Genomic DNA, 18644 nt, shown 5'->3' with positions numbered 1-18644 from the left:
TTACTAATCATTAGGTAGATAATTTCATGGCATCTATTTTTTGCACATGCTATACGGCATATGTCCGTCACGGCTACGAATTACATGGCCCATTCGATCAGTCCAATATTTGACTACTTTTTCAAATAAATCTACATGAGCCCAATTAGTAAAAATGCGAAGCAAGCGATGGTCATTTGGCCTCAATTCTTGCAAGAGCTGCATTTTATAGGCACGTAAGCCAAGATCATTACGCAAAATTTTTCACGTACTCCAGTGGCAAAGGTCATCAAGTTGAGGACGACGAATAATCGACATTTCGGTATTTTCTTCCACACTTCGCTCTATGAACTTCATAGAGATTCGAGTGTTGTTCTGGCGTTAAGCGATTTATGATGGTTTGCCAAACCTTACTGGACAGAAATGCCAACACAATTTGTCATTCTCAATTGTCAAGCCATAGTTATCGATATCGATAGTTCTCATGCAGCCAGGCAAGTTCGAACTCTTGGCATCTCGAAGGCGCCTTATTTCTCTTTAATCCACTAGTAAAATATGCAGCACAACTTTTATATACGATTCGGAATAGAGTTCTAGAGAGCCTTCGTGATTCTTGTTTCCTCGAGATCTGATTATGACATGTAATTGAAACGAGTGCCCGAAACTTCCTCTTATACATTGATGATTCCAAGATGGAGATAAGTTGAAACGAAAGTTTTCTCCTGTCTATAAAGTAAAGTTATCCTTTCCAAATCTGCGAGTATTTTATAGATAGAAGAATTAATAGTTGTCAATGTAGTAAGTTACGGCACTTTGAAATATAGGGCATGACTATTTTCACAGATAGTCTTGCTGCTATTTTGGCTTTGGGTTTTCACAAAAAAGCCAGGGCTTTTTAAGCCAACACTTAATAGACTTAATTAAAGTTCGTGATTAACGAAATAATACCGGCAAGGTGACTGCCTGACTGGCTAAGTCAAGAGGGGTCCCTTAAAGACCTCAAGCAAGGAAAGCATCCCAGCCCCACTATGCTACGAGCATCACAAGTAATGAGTTGAAACAGCAAAAGTTGTAGCAACGCAGTCTTACTAATACTCATCAAATGCTTTCAAACAAATGTAATTTTTCGCAGTTCTTTTCCAATTCTACCAACATACGCTTAAGTATGCCAGTTGCTTCTTCTATTCGTCACTTGCTAACTCTTGGCGAATCGAAGGCGCCTTATTTCTCAAGCAGTCGGACCTTATCTAGCATATAATGCCAGACTGCGAAATTTCCAAATAAATATGGCATGAATATAGTCTAAAAAGAACATTTACACTTCTAGCGAACCCAGATGTTGCACGGCTTCTTGGTGTCCTTACACATTTTCTTATTGGTGCGGCAAGAAGACTGAGAGTAGTGTACAAAATTTCTAAGTTATGTACTTATGATATATACGAGTATAAACTATCATACATGAGCTGGTTCTAATACAGAGGGGTTTGTCGCCAACGTAATCTATCCTAAAAAACTTTTATTGTTTGAGATTGAAAGTAAATTTTCGCATTAGAAAGCACATTTGGATGTGAGTATGAAAGCATCCCGTTTTTGTTTTTTGAGATCTTGATTTCATGCAAGTGGAAATTTGACCTCTCCCATACATTTTTAGCAGCTATGAATGAGCCTTGCAACCAAGCAAAATTGTTTCTTTATCTATCAAATTTGGTGTTTCCCCATAGCTACTTGGTCCACTTTCTCCATGCAGTGAGTGTGCGTTCTACGATAAGATTTTCTTTTAGTTGAGTTTCTAAGAATTTATAAACGATTTTATAAGATTTTATAAACTGTGTGACTTCCTTTAATTCCACATCACATACTGGCATCTTTAAATAATCAACAATCAGATTCTCTTAATATCGCTAGGATTCAACTGGATTTTATTTAATATAAGCACACTAATGTAGCTCAGGTTGGCTATTTATTACTAAACCCTCCTTTCCCGAGTTTATGGAGACGGCAAACTTTCTCTACCTCGATCGCAGTCACGAGTAGATAAAAATCGAAAACTTTCCTCAGCTATACATAATATATGCACATATATACTTGCATGTAAATCATAAAAGATCCTACATGAAAATATTTTTTATTGGGAGGAATAAACGGTATATTTTTAATTGATTGCTCATTATTTCCCGTTCTCTTCGTGCGTACGTGCACTGGACTTGTTTATGATCGTCGGCAGTGACTAACGCCCTTCGAGACGCTCACGCAAAATAATTGTAGATACTTCTGCAACCGTCTAGCTGCCGGATAATTTGTATCCACACAATTTATTCACACTTCTGGATGGTATAGTATGTAAAGATCGCAAATTAATTGAAAAAACGAAGGAGATGAGAAACTTTTAGCGTAGCCCATAGGGTTTATTTATCATTCCGAGCCTGCGCTTACCGAAAGGGTGTATAACAAATTGATTAATTCATTTACTGGTATTGTTATTTTTTGAGTATAAGGAGATGCAATACCCTTACAAGGCGGATTTTTCTCTCAAAGTTATACAGTTTTCATGAAGACAGAATTACTGAATAAAAATGTGTATTTTCATCAACATTTGCTCGATGAAAATGCCCGGTGCCAATGCGTATAAAATATGCTTACACATACATATATGCATATTTATTATTTGTACAATTAAGATAATCGGTCCTTTGCTTAAAGTTGCGTAAACCAAACTTGATTACTACAGAGGGAAAACCCCTCAAGCAACAAAAACAACAAATATCAAATTATTCGTTCCTCCATTTTCTTTTTTGACTAATATTCCGTGTATTTGTTCGTTTATATTCTAGCAAAAACTCTAAATCTATTAAGCAACAGCCTTCAGAGGTTTTATGGTCTTGGCTGTTTCAAACTCAAACGCCGCACTGAGCCCGGCTTCAGCTGGAGCTATAAGTCTGATCAAACTCGTGAACGCGCGTGATATTTGCCTGTGTGCGTGCACAGACACATACTCGTATGTAGTAGTTGAGAAAAGCTGTGCTGCCCTTCGTGGGCATTCTTCGCCAACAAAAATGTGATTACATAGCAACACAACATTTCTACCGATCAAATTTGTTGTAACTGATCGATATATTGCGCGAAGCAGAAAGTAACTGTTGCTCTCAGCAGCCCAATAAAAAGCGAGCGGGCTTACAGGAAAATCTTCAATAGTTGTTCGTCAGTCTGTCGAAGCAATACGCTTTTACATATCGCAGAAGTGTTAGTGTGTGATAGAATAAGAATAGAATATTGCCGATGCAAGCGCAGAGTCCATCAAAGGATAGCAAATAAATACAAAGTGAATTCGCAAAGTTGATAATGTTGAAAAGTGTATGAATTTGTATTTAAAAACATATATTTGTGTGAATAACATCCACCCATAAGAACAAATACATTTCGTAGTCGGAAGGACATTCTTGCTTGTGAAGTGCGGAAGGTACTACGTTAATGAAATATAAAAATAATCGCGGCACAATACTACAGTTACAGTTTAGAACTTTTCTTATACGACAAATTTTCAAGTCCTGCGGTGTATGAAAACTTTATAAAGGTATTTCTATAGACATTTGTTTCAGCGAACTTTTCCATTCATTTTGAATTCATCTGTTGGGAGATCCCGTAAAAAATGTAACGCCAGCGATGGATATTAACACCAAATTCGCGTTGTCATTTGGGTGTTTTGGCTCTTATAAATTTTACTAACAACTTTTTTCGTCTTGAATTGCGCCAAATTATAAGTGCACTTTGCCGTTACTCGCTTTACCTTGCGCACATTTATTATGTGATCTCGCAGTTTTATGTATATTTTCGAATTTTTTTAGCTAAATTCCTTGTGAAACAGTTTGTTTAAATTGAAAATATACAAAAGTGTAAAAGTTGCAAGCGCGATTATGTCTTGAACAATTAAAAGGGCGCCTATCTTTTGAAAACATGATTTCAAGAAAGCGCCTCTAATTATCAGGATTTGGGTCTCGTTATTCGTGTGGATTTCATGGATGGTGGATGTGATTTTGCTTTAAAATTTCGAACAAATTTATCAAACTCGGCCGAAACTTGGTACTCGGCGGTTTTTGGAGGATAGAAAAAGCTTTTTTTCCAACACCTGCTCATCGGCAGGCAATGGCCAACCTTCGAGCGTATTTATGCCATGAAAAAACTCCTCATAAAAAATATCTGCCATTCGGAGTCGGCTTAAAACTGTAGGTTCCTCCATTTGTGGAACAACGTTGAATTTGAATTATTTCAGGATTTCTTTAAGTTACTAATTTTCAGACAATCGTCTCGACACATTTGTGTCAGTCATGTAAAAGATGTGCGTATAAATTTATTCTGCAACCATTGCAATCATTTATTCAAGTAAAAATTTTAATTTCTGGTAGTTAAGAAATTAGAACTAGTGATAAATTTTCAAACATTCGTCCGCCATTTTTAAATTAGAAAATTCGACGCCAAATTCGTAATCAGTGACCACGAAAACCAGCTGAAATATTTTCAAGAGAATCTGATCTGTTTTTGCACTTTTCTCCTGCACTGATTTTATTTAATTTTTTTAAGCTAATTCTCACTTTGAAATGCGATTGCAAGCTAAAAGAAAAAAAAAAATTATGAAGCTAGAAATTTGCAATTCATTTTATGGCTTTTTCGGACGATTGGCCTTCTTAAACTACCCGGGGCACTTAGCCAAAAGTTCAATAAAATCACCAGAGAAAGAACAAAAGTGTTAAAGAAGGTTGCGGCAAGCTTTTTATGTGCCACAAAATAGTTCACATTTGATGAAAATTGTATTTTATTTTCAATTTTGTACTAACACAAAGCATAGGAAGGAAACAAAAATAATTGTGATTACTTTGTTGCAAATAGAATAACAAAATATGTATGTATGTATGTATATGAATAATGAAAACAATACAAATGTATGTGCAGTACTGACACGCAATCTTATTGTTGTATACTTATTGCTCCACTGTGCATGCATATTAACAAATATTCATTTAAAATTTAAATGATTTGAATCTGCGATCTAAACTGCATTTGAATAAAAACAGTTTGTTTACTTGAAATAAATTTCAGGGTACTGCTCTATTCCATTTCATTTACCTAATGAGCACTTGCATATCCATACATTCATTCACAACACGAACATTTGGCAGTATGACGAAATAGTTTTACAGCTACTTAACTGAAAACATTTGCAGGGAATTTCAATTTTTTTTGTTTCAATTTTCGAATAAGAAATACTTTTTACTCTTTTCTGTGTGTGAGTTAAAGTTTAAATATAGTTTTGTAGGATGGATGGAAATCATAAAACAACCTGCTTATAGGTAGGTAGGTAGCTAGGTGGAAGTGACAGCCATTCTTTAAAGTTTAACCAACTCACTTGGATTGTTACTGATCCGTTTAGATGCCGCAGTAAGAGTTTACCTGCTACTCCTCGTTAAAACATTTTCTTTTAAGTGAAAACCCTTATACCCCTAAGGTCATCAGTATCATTGAAGAACGATGGCCAAAGTGTTTAAATTTAGTGGCGTTCCACTGAGGATAGTGACAGAGAACATGTTTGATAAAATCTTCCTCCTCCTCATTCTTGAAGCTTCTGCAATAGTCGAAATGAGGTACATGCACTCCTTTTTTGTTTTTTTTTTGGTGGGTGAAGAAGGGTTCAAAATGCCTTCGCACTTACAGCGACCGTCGTCTACTGCGTCGTATGGTGTGTCCACTAAAATGATCCCTCCTCTCCTTTTAGGGAACTGCTCTCTATATTACTTCGGGAGGGCCCAGAACGGCATCCATAAAGGACCAATTCTATTAACCCACGTCTGGGTCCACCATATTTGTAGCACTCTTTGAGCATCCCAACCCAGGAGACAGTGGTCTCTGATCAAAGCAACATACATATAGACGTTTTTCCTTGACCGATTAAGTATCGCCTTATGCCCCATTCTGGTCATATTATTTTTGTAGCGTTGTGGGTCAGACTATTAACCCATCTTGTGTTGGCTGAAGTGGCAATGCTGCTTGTATCTACAATCTCCATAGCAAGGGAGAGGCAGAATAAATATATTTTTAAAGATAGTCACATTTTTGCCTAAACAGACAGCTGCCTCATTAGCTGCCTCGGTGAGAATTTTTGCCTGAAAGGAAGGAAGACGAAGCGAAGCGATTAATTTTGGCTTCTTACAAAACCAACTTTACAGTCTAGGTTCGTGCCATCAGTCAAGAATGGTAAGCTGTTTTTACTACCAGGCCGACCAAGCCTAGGAGAGGTGAATAGAAAAGAGTATTCGGAGCATCAGAGGGTGTGGTTCTGAGAGCGCCACTGATATGTACTTATATAAGCGCCATACGTTGAACTATTAGAATTGTGTAGTAATGGAACTTCTTTCGCATTTTGGGATTACGGATGGAAATGAAAATGCAATGAAAAATGAATTGAGAAAGGCGAAAGAATAATTAGACAAATTCAAAAATCAGCCCAATTTTCTTTGCTTCTTGGGTACAAAACTTCATTATGACATGCCTTCAATTTTTTTAATGAACTTTATTTTTTTTCCAACTGTAGCTGTGTTATAAAACATTCTTCGTTCGTTGGTTCAAAACACCTTTTTTCTCTGTTTCCTCAATTTTATATTAAAAATTATGTTACAGTCCAAATAAAAAATTGGCAACTCTGTGTAGGTTCCGGGTGTGACATCTACTTTAAGCGTGAAATTTTAGAGAAGGTTTTTCTAACTGCTTTCGCATTTCTACAGGCAATGGCAAAACGCGGGGTATATCTCTGCCAAAATTTGTGGGCTGCTGCATTTGTAGGCTAACTTCAAGGCGCATATTGTAAATAATAGGAAAAGCTCGGCAAAATACCTCGTAAAGGATGTACTATAAAATAATTCAATACAATTTCCATTAGCTGCAATAACCTCCTGGATCCGGACTATTGACTATAACGCTATTAAAGGCAGTCTTTAGAGAAGAAAGTGTGTTCGGAGGACACTTATTGATTTCCCGCGCAACTATCTCAGCTATGCCTCATACGTAGTAATCCAAGGGATTAAGGTCTGGGAGTTGGGCGGCCATAAGTTCGGTGTTATGTGGTCACGGAAATTTTCAGCCATGCAATCTTGCGTGAAGAAGCAGAGTCTTGTTGACAGAAGTGGAGACTGTTACTGCGTACACTATTGATCCAGGTTTCACTACTGTGTCTAGAGCCTCGATATATGTAACAGAATGCACTCGAAATTGAGTGAAGGGGTGTGGTGGCATGACATGTCCTTTGTTGCTCATAACACACAAACCATAACTGTGGCTGTTCTTGTGCATGACAACAGAAACGTCGTTAAGATTAGAACATAGCCATCTGCTATTTCCACGGTTGGCCGTTTGGTCTTGGTCAAACATTTTTTCGTCAGAAAAAACCATAACATCTAAGGCGCTTCAGGATGTTTAATTTTGTGATGTTGATTGATCGGATAACTCGCTGTTCTCGTATTTGCTCCGACCTAAACTGCCCTCTGCGCATAACGTAGGATTTATATCTTTATGGAAAACTCGACAGAAAATACTCTCAGAAACATTACGTTCCCGCGCACGAGCCCTCATTGATTTGAAGGGCCCAAGGTGAACGATCTCTAGCACTTGTTGAATAAATTCTGCAGATCAGACAGTGTCAGAATGTTCCTCGTATTTTTTGGGTTTCGCTACAGATTCGGTATCGCCCCTTGATGCTTCCAATTCACGGCGAATCTTATGAACGAATGAACGGAGGCACTTAAGAAAATTAGAGATTTCTAAATCGGTGTGATTTGCGTATATAGCGACGATAATTGCATGTCTCTTCATTTTTTGAGTTGCGTTGGAGTCCTCCACGTTTTATCTGATAGAGAGCAAAAAGGAAAATAATGGTTTCGGGGAGTTACAGCCTCATAAATGCATGCCCTCGAACACCATACGCAAAAGTTCGCGGGCATAAAAAAAAACATAGGTGTATAACTTTTTTGGGCCACAGAATAAATGAAGGGGGCAGCATCAAGAAAAAAATTTATTTTTTTTTGGGCCATCCATATAAGCGTTTATTAATCCAAATTATAATATAAAATTTTCCTTCGTTCGTTTTATCCAGTTTCTTTTGCTTTTCTCCCTAAAAAGTGTATATACACATTTAAATATATTTGTATTGCAGATCTGAAGACTTAATTTTTTATATGTTTACCCATTATTAACAATGTAGCGTAGAACGCAAGAAACTTGTAGCGTTTTATATTTATAGAATTCATAAATTAATAAAGTTATTAGCAGCCTTAAATATTTGCAAAATTATTTGCTAATTGCTTTCATTATCGGTCAATTAGCGCCTTGTTATTTTTGATGGATAAACGTGAAGTTCAAAATTGTTGATCGAGGAATAATATTTACAAATAACCACATTTAGCAGGATGACCGTGGGAATTTAGGTTTTTTTAGATTTTTTATACTTAATTATTAACACGGCTTAAGGTTTCAACATTTAAAGGAATATTTTGATTCTAAGATTAGTAACTTTCTTTTATTTAAAGAAATTGTTGTTGTTATCTAAAGATTCAAATTGAAATTATAGTCTTTATTAAAATGCGTTTATTTCTGCTTAAAATTCTATGCTTATATAAAATATTTGAATTAGAATTTATTGCGCTAGTTAAGTTTGATTCGCCTCTCTGCTTCAGCGAAAGTGTTAATTACTATTTCTTGAGAAAAAACACATGGGAGAATTATAGATAAATTATTTCGTTATTAACTGAATAGAATTTTTTATTGTATTACAAATAAAAATTAAATATTCAATAAATTATATTTTAAATAAATTACGCTTTTTATACACACATAGGTATGTAGGTATAAATCAGTATTCGTTGATATGCATCATTCAAAAACCTAGTATTCGCAATATTAAAAAGTAAATGTGTATACAGAAGGCATCTATTAAATTCCTTCAGGATGTCAAGTTTCTTCAGTATACAGTGCACTCGCGGTAACTCGAATAGCCGCTAAGTCGAACGACGTGCTAACTCGAACACATTTTTTTCCCTATTGACTAGTTTGTAACTCGAACAATATTAAAGCGCTATAACTCGAACAAAAAAACAAATTTATTTGTACACACATTCTTTTCAAACATGTACATTTTGTACATACATACATATGTAATAGTATATGTATATAAATTATATGTATACTAGTGTATTGTCCATATGAATATTTCGACGATAATATCCCGTTAGTTTTCTGGGAACAACATCTTGCATTGACCAAATTGCTTTAAATTTGTCATTTGTAGTGTATCAGTGCATGTGAGTAATGGATCGTAAAAGGTTGAAGTGTTTAACATTAAAAGAGAGGGCTGAAGTCCCTAACAAAATTAAACGTGGATGTAGTGTTACTTCTCTAGCGAAGGAATATGGGGTAGCCAAGTCCACCATAAGTCTTATAAAAAAGAAAGACAAGGTAATTTTAAAAGCAGTAAACAACACGTTTTTGGGTCCTGGGAAGAGGAGAACTTTAAAAGCTTCTGAGTTTCCTAAAATGAAAGCCGCTTTATACAAATGGTTTCTGTGCCAAAGAAAAAAGGATTACCCAATAAGTGGACTCATCTTGAAAGAACATAACATGAAAAACATAATTTACAGGTCGAATTTACGCTTTATGATGTTAACAAATGGAATGATGGTGCCGAATTTACCGACACAGAAGTAATAATTGAAACTAGTGATTCTGAGTCTGAGTTTAACAACACAACTGAGACATGTGAGCGGATATCATCTGAGGAGGCAGTTAGCTCTATCAATAAGGTAATTCAGTGGGCCACAACTGAACAAGTAAGCCCCGCAAAGGTTAACACTCTTCAATTGCTGCGTGAAAAAGTCATATTCAACATTGCTGCAGGCAAGAAAAGACAAACACACATTACAACTTTCTTTTCGGCCTAACTTTTCTGTTAAAGCTGACTTTTTTTGTGTAACTGACACAAAGACTGCCAAATATTTGATGAAAAATATTGAAACGAATTAATTATTTTAAACATATTCATGTTCATATCCATATGTAAATAAATAAATAAATTTAATTGAAAAAAATCGATATCGATGACTGTTTTTTTACATAGCACACTCAATTGATAAGTCGAACAAATTCGATAAATCGAACAGCGCCTGTTTTAATTAGTTCGAGTTATCGCGAGTGCACTGTATTTAGGAATCATAAGAATATGAAGTATGGTTGGACTAGTGGAACGCTACATAGTAGTGAGCAGTGAAGCAGAGTATGCCGAATTTTTAAATTTGATGCTTGGGCTGACAACAAAAGAGTAAAGTTTTACCAGATTAGTTCAGAAGAATACAAGGTGACCGCAATTAATATAAAGCCATTAAGCCATAGTAATATACGTGTACAAAGATTTAAAGGTAGGCCAGACTATGTCGTTACTTAAGGCAACTAGAAAAATTGGCTACTAACGACAAAAGAACAAAATGAATAAAGCAAAAGACTTCAGAATCCTAAAGCATCTTCACAAATGGGTTAACAGTGACTGAAGGGGTATTAGTCGCTGCAACTTACTTTAGTTTACGTTACCAATCTTACCGATTTTTTTATTACTTGTTAATATTATATATACAAGAATAAGTACTTTTAAATTACATTTTTAAGAAGAACTAAGGAACAAAACTAATAATTCAAGATGAAAGATTTATTCCGCAACTCAAGAGAAGCCAGGCGGCCGCCGTAGCCGAATGGGTTGGTGCGTGACTATCATTCGGAATTCACAGAGAGAACGTCGGTTCGAATCTCGGTGAAACACCAAAATTAAGAAAAACATTTTTCTAATAGTGGTCGCCCCTCGACAGGCAATGGCAAACCTCCGAGTGTATTTCTGCCACGAAAAAGCTCCTCATAAAAATATATGCCGTTCGGAGTCGGCTTGAAACTATAGGTCCCACCATTTGTGGAACAACATCAAGACGCACACCACATATATGAGGAGGAGCTCGGCCAAACACCCAAAAAGAGTATACGCGCCATATATATATAAGGAACTAAACTAAAAGAAATAACCATCTCTCTGCATCTATAGTTTACCATAAATTAATATAATCGAATGAGCGGGCCAATGAGACATTTACTCTCCTATCAGCTACCAATGATTTCGAAGCAAATTCTTCAACTATATTTTAACATTTTAAAGACGAGATTGTAGTTGGTGTACTAACTTATGAGGCTCATACCATCTCACTAGTTCTAGTGCAAAATGAATAATGCACATGCCACCTTGATCAAAAAGTTCTGGAACCAACCATCAGTTCACTCTAAGACAACTGATTTAAGTGTTTTTTGTGAGGTTGCCACATCTGTCATTAACATTCCTACTAAAAGTATTATTATATTCGGCATTGCTTGACATTTGTAAGAGCTACGCTGTTTTCAGCTGATTACAGTTTTAAAAATGGATTTGAATTTGAAAAAACGTGTTTGTATTAAATTTTGCATTAAAAATGCTCTCAATGTTGCGAAAACCTTAGAAATGTTGGGATACTGTAATGATAATCTGAAGAAAACAGCCATTTACGAGTGAGATGAACGCTTCAGAAAAAATCGTTAATTCATACAGGATGGTGAACATATTGGTAGACCGCTGACATCGAAAACTGATGTAAACATCAATAAACTGAAAGAAAAGTTGATCAATAAATGCAAACTAAGCATCAGAGAGTTGGCAGAAGATTTGAAAATTGCATATGGATGCATTCAGGACATTGTAGTTGGTGACTTTAGTTCGGTTTTGGAAAAACCTCGTCGTTATCAGTTAAAAAGGAGAACGACGCTCACGGTTTTTATAGATTATAATAGCATCGTGCACCACAAATTTATACCAGAAGATCAGACAGTTAATAAGGACTATATTTGGGCATTATGAGACGTTTACGTGAGGCGATTCGATAACAACGAGAGGTGGAAACAACTCACGGATTTTGCACCATGATAAAGCACCACCGCATAATGCTTTCAATATCCGCGAATTTTTGAGGAAGTACGAAACGAATACCATCCAACAGCCATCGAATTCACCTGATATGTCTCTCTTCAATTTTTTTCTGTTTGATCGCGTCAAAAAACCACTAGGTACGTTGCGTTTGATGAAGAGTTCTTTGATTCGATAACATCACTTTTAAGGAATGAACTTGTACTGTACATTTTCTGAATATATTTCGACAACTTTTCGATCAAGGTGGTATTGCAAGGGAGGTAATAAAGTTAAGGGTAATCTGGAACAACTTTTATGCCACACCCCAGCATTTGTCGATTGCAACTTAGATGACTTAATTCTACGTACTTCTCCTCATTGAGGAGTAATGCGACCAAAAGGATATGCAATTTACTGAAATTATTAGAGAAAGACTATCTATATTAATCTAAAAACTATCTAAAGTCTACGCCTTCATATAATTCCAGGGTCACATCAGGAACCAGTTCTGTGAAATCACTATCTATTCGAAGGCTGCTAATATTTCATATTTTTTCAATCCTTTTTTAAGCTAATGTACTTTTTCTTTAAATTAAATTATCACTGAAAAATGGGTGTTTTATATACAATACTTTTTCGACATACTTATTAAATAACTTATTCATTACCGAGTACCATTTTCTGTATTATTTTCTTCCATGACCAGCTTTTAATGTTTGCAGTGCATAAGTGTAAATAAAGCACTAAAGTTATAAAACTTGGTTTAGAATTCCTTATCTAAAATCTCGATAATTTATAAACAGTTTATTTGAATTTCAAGTTCCATAATGCTACCTTTTATGTATGTCGGCTCAATTGATGAAGAAACATTAGTATTGCATGTCTGCCCTATCATTTCAATTGCGCTTACCCGTTAAGTGATTAGTTTCAATACTAATTAATTGTTTGAGATGCAAATTAATAAATAAGAAATTGCATTTCTCTCTCTCTCATTTAAACGCGACTCAACTAATAAGCAGACGCGCAGACGCTTCTCACAGCTTTGCGCTTGAATTAATATTACAACAACATCTTCATATCGCGCGAGCATCTTCAATGATAACAGCACCCACAGCAATTAAAATTTGTGTTATGCTCTTCATTCAACAACTGTACAGTTCTCTCACTCTTGTGCGTCTGATCAACATATGTGTTTACATTCTCACTAGTCTCACGATTGCGCCCTTCGTCTTGTCTAATTGGATCGATTGAGGTTTGATCGAGCAGAAGTACTCGTAAGCTTGTTTGGTCAGTGTCTTGCCTTTGCGGGAATCAAATGTGGATGCTATTGATTTTGCTTCTGCTTTGGGGGTGTTGGAGGCTGATTTCTGTTTGTGTATGTGTGCGCACGTGGTCGATAGTAGTTGTTGTAGTTTTTGTTGATTTCTTGTTTTAACCAGTTTCCGCCGGTATGTCTGCCGGTATCCAGACATTAACCAGATAAATCTCAATTTGAGCATTTATTTCTGCGCAAAAGCCAGCCAGCCACTTTGAACAAACTGAAACACTTACACAATTATAATAGATATAGTGATGGCATTTACTACTGTAACGGGTGTGGATGCGGCATATGTAAATACAAGTAATAAAGCTGTAAGCAATCACTTGAAGACTGTGTACATATGTATGTGTGCGTAAATGTTAACGCTCATAAGACGCTTATCGGAAATGCAGTAGAAATCATCGCAGGTTTTTGATGGAAAGTAATTATGAGAGCAGATTTATACCTATGTTAGATTGCGGTAATTGTTATTCTCTGCAAGGGTGTAGAGGGGAGCCTACTTAGGTCCGGAGGCCTATTGGTCTTGGATTCAAATGCGTCCTCTAATTCCAATGTGATGAAATGACAAAATAAATTCTCAGGTAATGGATGGCTGCCGATTCCAAGTCTGCTTCACATCCAAAAAAATAAGAGTTTAGACAGCGTTATCGCATTCTGACAAGAGTGGGACAGTGGTAGAGGAAGTGCTTAACACTCCCCACCTCCTTCTCGTTCTCGCAGCTGCGATTAAAGTCATTTGAGGGAAACTCCTTACCTTCCCTATATGCTTCCATGTGCAAAAACCAACTTTCCACGTCGGCCGTCCGCCATCGATCGTGGAACAAATGACTAAATGTGCTAAAGATTTGATGAATAAAAGCAAATTTAAAATTCACTTCTCTGAACTTTTTTTGGAGTTTAAGCTCTTTTAGCGATTTTCATTCAGCATTTTGGCGCTTGGTTTCTGGTTCCCACACAGAAATACTGCATGTCATCACGGGTCATAATGTCTTAAATGAAGTTTTTGTCCCTTCGAAAATATGTTAGACTGGCGTTTCTGGGATATTCTAATCCTCTGCTGACCTTTGATGAACTGATGATTACAGATTTCGATTGGACTCACCAGAATTATCTGCAACATTTTTTTATAAAGCACAGCTTACTTTGTTACCCACCTTGCATGCTTGTTAGAAAAAAATAACTAATGATTTTTTATTTTTGCTAAATACCATTTAGGCCACCTGCCCCACCTGCCCCAGCTGCCCCCAATATAAGATTTTCAAATCTGGAAATGTCTTCTCTAAAATAACCTTAAACTTTGAAAATATGTAATAAAAGTAGTTATTAATCCCACTCACGCTTTTCTTTTCATGGCTGCACATACTCGTACATACATACATACCATACATATATATTTCCCCTATTGTAAACAAAATGTCGGCATTGAACTTGATTGTTATAAAGCTCAATTCTAACCAATTTCAATTGAAAGAAATCGTAGTGGACAAATACGGGCGCACATACATATATACATATCCACATCTATTTATTCACTTGTGCTTGCGTAGGAAAGCGAGCTTCGCTTTCACACTTCTGGCAATCGAATGCCGCTTTATTGATCTCATTCAATAATTTTTAATTGCAGGTTGTTAACTAATTGTAAAGTCATTAACACCCAACAACGGAGATGTAAATAACTCGCCCCCGCCAATGAGCGAAATTTATTGAAAACGAAAAAGTTACAAACTAAAAGAGATACATACACACATACATACGTATCTGCATTTGGTGTATCGATTGCATTCATTCTGCATCCAAACGAGTTCCTGATTCTCAACCCAAAAAAAGTTGTACACAAATTTCAGCCAAATGTTTCCACCAATGGCTACGCTCCTCAAATTGTTATTCCTTTGTGCGTTGGCGCATAGCTCCAATGCGTTGGCTGTGCCAGACAACAATGCTCGCAAGCATCTTCAAGTAGCTTCAACAGCACCACCAACGACGCAGCAGCTCTTCAAGCAATCGCCACCGTATTTGCTGGTGCGCGGCGATGCCACATTTGCGCCGACAGACTCCGCGCCCGATTTGCTGGATGCAATAGACTCAGCTGAAAAACGCAACTTCGATGTGGCCGCGCAAATGTTGATGAAAATGTATAACGAACATCTGAGTGCCACTCGTGGTGAGAGCGATGTGGCGAGTGAGAAAGAGGAATGCAGCAACCCATCGCATAAAGCCGCCTTCTCCGCTTATGATTACACGATACTGCTCTCCATGCTAATCATATCGCTGGGCATTGGCGTATTTTATGGTTTCTTCCACAAATCGGGCAGCTCATCAGAAGATTTCCTACTAGGCTCGGGCATGTCCATTTTTCCGGTAACGCTAAGTTTGACAACGAGCTTTATTACGGCCATTGAATTGCTGGGAAATCCATCGGAGATGTACCTGCAGGGCACACAATTCGTGCTAATTGGTGTGTTATTTGTGTGACACTTGTGAAAGAAGAACTCTAACTTATTTTATTTTTCTTACTTTTGTAGTGATTCCAATGGTTATGGTTATACCCGTTGCCGTTAAAATATTCTACCCGATATATTTCAAAATGGAATTGACGAGCTGTTATGAATACCTTGGAATACGCTTCGGCAAGGAGATACGGATTCTAGGCGCGGTTTTGTATGTTATACAGGTAAGATTTCTCATTTTGGTGACCCAACTACTCGAACCACTAATATTCAACAATCATTCAACGAAATCTGCTTTGCTCACCACAGATGTGCTTCTACACAGCAGTGGCTGTGCTGGCGCCAGCGATCGCTCTCTCTAAAGCCACGGGCTTGAATACGAAAGTTGCTGTGATTTTGATTTATTTAGTTTGTGTTTTCTACTCCTCTCAGGGCGGCATGAAAGCAGTGGTTATTGCGGACACCTTTCAGGTGAGTTAACTGTTGCATTTCACGTACGCCTTCCAAGATTCTAAATAAATTACCGCACGTCTCATTCAGGCTGCCGTTTTAGCTCTATCCTTGGTGCTAGTCATTGCGCTGGGCAGCTTCTATAGCGGCAATGCCGTAGAGATATTCAGCACGGCGGCCGATCGTCATCGGCTGGAGTTCTTCAAGTAAGTCGTTTACATTTCACGCTCAGGTCGTGTTAAAAACCTTAATTCACTTTCTTTTCCATGCAGTTTTGATTTAGATCCTACCACACGTCACACAGTATGGTCCGTGGTAATCGGTGGTTTCTTCTACTGGACCTCATTGTTCTGCACCAACCAGGCGTCGGTACAGAAGTGCATGTCGCTGAAATCACTGAAATTGGCCAAGGTGGCTTTGGGTTTCGCGATACTCGGATTGGTTATAGTGTTCCTAATGAACTTCTACACGGGTTTAATGATTTTCAATCACTACGCTGATTGTGACCCAATCACAGCTGGACGCATCACCGCTTCCGATCAACTGCTGCCCTTCTACATCATTAGCACCTACGAACATGTCTACACGATCGCTGGCATTTTTGTGGCGGGTATCTTCGCTGCCAGTTTGGGAACTGTGGCATCTGCATTGAACTCCTTATCCGCTGTAACTTGCGAGGACTTGCTGGTGAATGGCATGAATATCAAAATAACACCAGACAAAGGTGCACTCTATGCCAAGTGGATGTCTTTGGGCTACGGCATAGCATCCTTTGGCTTGGTGTTCATTGTGGAGAAGCTGGGGGGTGTGCTACAAGCGACATTGACCCTGAATGGTTTGATTGGCGGTGTGACTTTGGGTCTGTTCGTGCTGGGTATAGCCTTTAAACGCGCCAATACCAAAGGTGCCTTCTACGGTGGCTTACTATCACTAGCCATTGTGATATTTATCGGGGTTATGGCGCAAATTGTCAATGTGGACCCTGTAGAACTGCCACTATCGGTGGAAAATTGTGATTGCAAACACAACGTGACTATGGAAGTTTTACCCTCAACATTTGAGGCTGTAGGAGAAAGTGGCTTCAGGTAAATAAATATTTATTAATGTAGGTTATGAATTATTAAATGATTTGCATTCATTATTCCATTAGTTCGTGGCCGATATTCAAGCTGAGCTATATGTGGTACTCCACGATAGGCACGTTGCTCACAATATTTTTAGGGCTAGTCATATCGCTTATTGTGTCCGCCGTGCAACGGCATAATGTGCTCAAAATAAGTTCTACGCGCGAGGAGCAGGAACGCAGCAAGCCAGGGGCGTCACCGCAGTTTAGTACTGAGATCAAAGTGATGGCTACGTCGGAGCCAGCCTCTATGGAAAAGGCAGAAGGGCATGTGAATCATGCCATACGATTGGACGACGAATAGAAGTGGCCTGTGGAGGCGTAGAATTTAACAAAAGCAAAATGGAGGCTTAACAAGTTGTGAAAAACGAAAAAAAAACTAAATAATTATACAAAAGATTTTGCCAAGTGGCGTGTTTTTGCTAAGGCCTATTGCTGTTTTAAATAATGTACAAATTAATTACTTTAGTGAAACTAAGTACTTGTTATAATTAATAATACTTTTACCGTTTGAATGCTTTCAAATTGTATCAGTCACGTGCATGCATATGTAAATTATTCCAGTCATTAATTTAGTATTTAAGCCTAATATATATGTATATATATTGTATATATTTATATATACTTTCTTATATTCGTAAGCAAATTTTGTAATCCAGTTTTTAATGCGGATGTAACTAAGAGAAAAGTGATAAGCTCAAATGTAAGATGCACAAAAGGAAATACATACTTATATTTATATACGTACACCTTAGACATTTATTTCGATCTACGATACATAAGTGGACACCAAAGGTCTTTTAGGACGAAGTGTCGGCTATTGGGCACACGACTAAAACTAAATTCTGATCCATAAGCACATAAAGGGTCCGGCACTCGAAGTGTAACCAACCTCAGACCGCTTGCGCAGCTGATGCATGGACATCAGCTGCCTGTTAGTTGGCTAAATGGCAGTCCAGATTGTTTACAAGCGCGCGGAAGCATTTTGCCGAGAGTAAACTCGAAAAAAGAAAATCAGTAATGGATTTCAAACAAAAACTGGTTACAAATTTAATCTTCAAAATAATAGCCATCGCTAGCGACACATTTTTCCCATCTCTCAGGCAATTTGTGGATGCCGCGCCAAAAAAATTGGCCGTCTTTTTTGGCGAACCAATCATCGAGCCATTTTTTGGCTTCTTCGTGAGAATCGAAGCGCTGCTCGGAAAGTGCGTGGCCCATCGATGCAAACAAATGATAATCGGAAGGCGTCAAGTTGATGAGTAAGCCGCATGCACCAGCGGTTCCCAATCGTACGTCTCCTCCAATTCCCGGGTGGCT

The 18644-nt window shown here is 37.5% G+C and overlaps 2 protein-coding genes across 2 annotated transcripts; both read left to right on the top strand.

The window, feature by feature from the left end:
• The first annotated feature begins 3187 nt into the window (after positions 1-3187).
• Positions 3188-15015, top strand: LOC128861307 (uncharacterized). The gene is made up of 2 exons (XM_054099348.1): positions 3188-3550; positions 14929-15015. The coding sequence occupies exon 1, from the start codon at positions 3448-3450 to the stop codon at positions 3535-3537; it is 90 nt and encodes a 29-aa protein (XP_053955323.1). The 5' UTR covers positions 3188-3447; the 3' UTR covers positions 3538-3550; positions 14929-15015.
• Positions 15016-15152: 137 nt separating this feature from the next.
• On the top strand, positions 15153-18057 carry LOC128861305 (sodium-coupled monocarboxylate transporter 1). Its single transcript, XM_054099347.1, has 6 exons — positions 15153-15759; positions 15827-15975; positions 16061-16222; positions 16292-16407; positions 16474-17286; positions 17352-18057. Exons 1-6 carry the CDS (start codon positions 15153-15155, stop codon positions 17626-17628), a joined length of 2124 nt encoding a protein of 707 aa, XP_053955322.1. The 3' UTR covers positions 17629-18057.
• The last annotated feature ends 587 nt before the right edge of the window (positions 18058-18644 follow it).

This window comes from Anastrepha ludens, chromosome 4 (assembly GCF_028408465.1).
Source record: "Anastrepha ludens isolate Willacy chromosome 4, idAnaLude1.1, whole genome shotgun sequence".
In the NCBI taxonomy this organism is placed as follows: Eukaryota; Metazoa; Arthropoda; class Insecta; order Diptera; family Tephritidae; genus Anastrepha; species Anastrepha ludens.
This window is presented reverse-complemented; position numbering and strand designations above follow the sequence as displayed.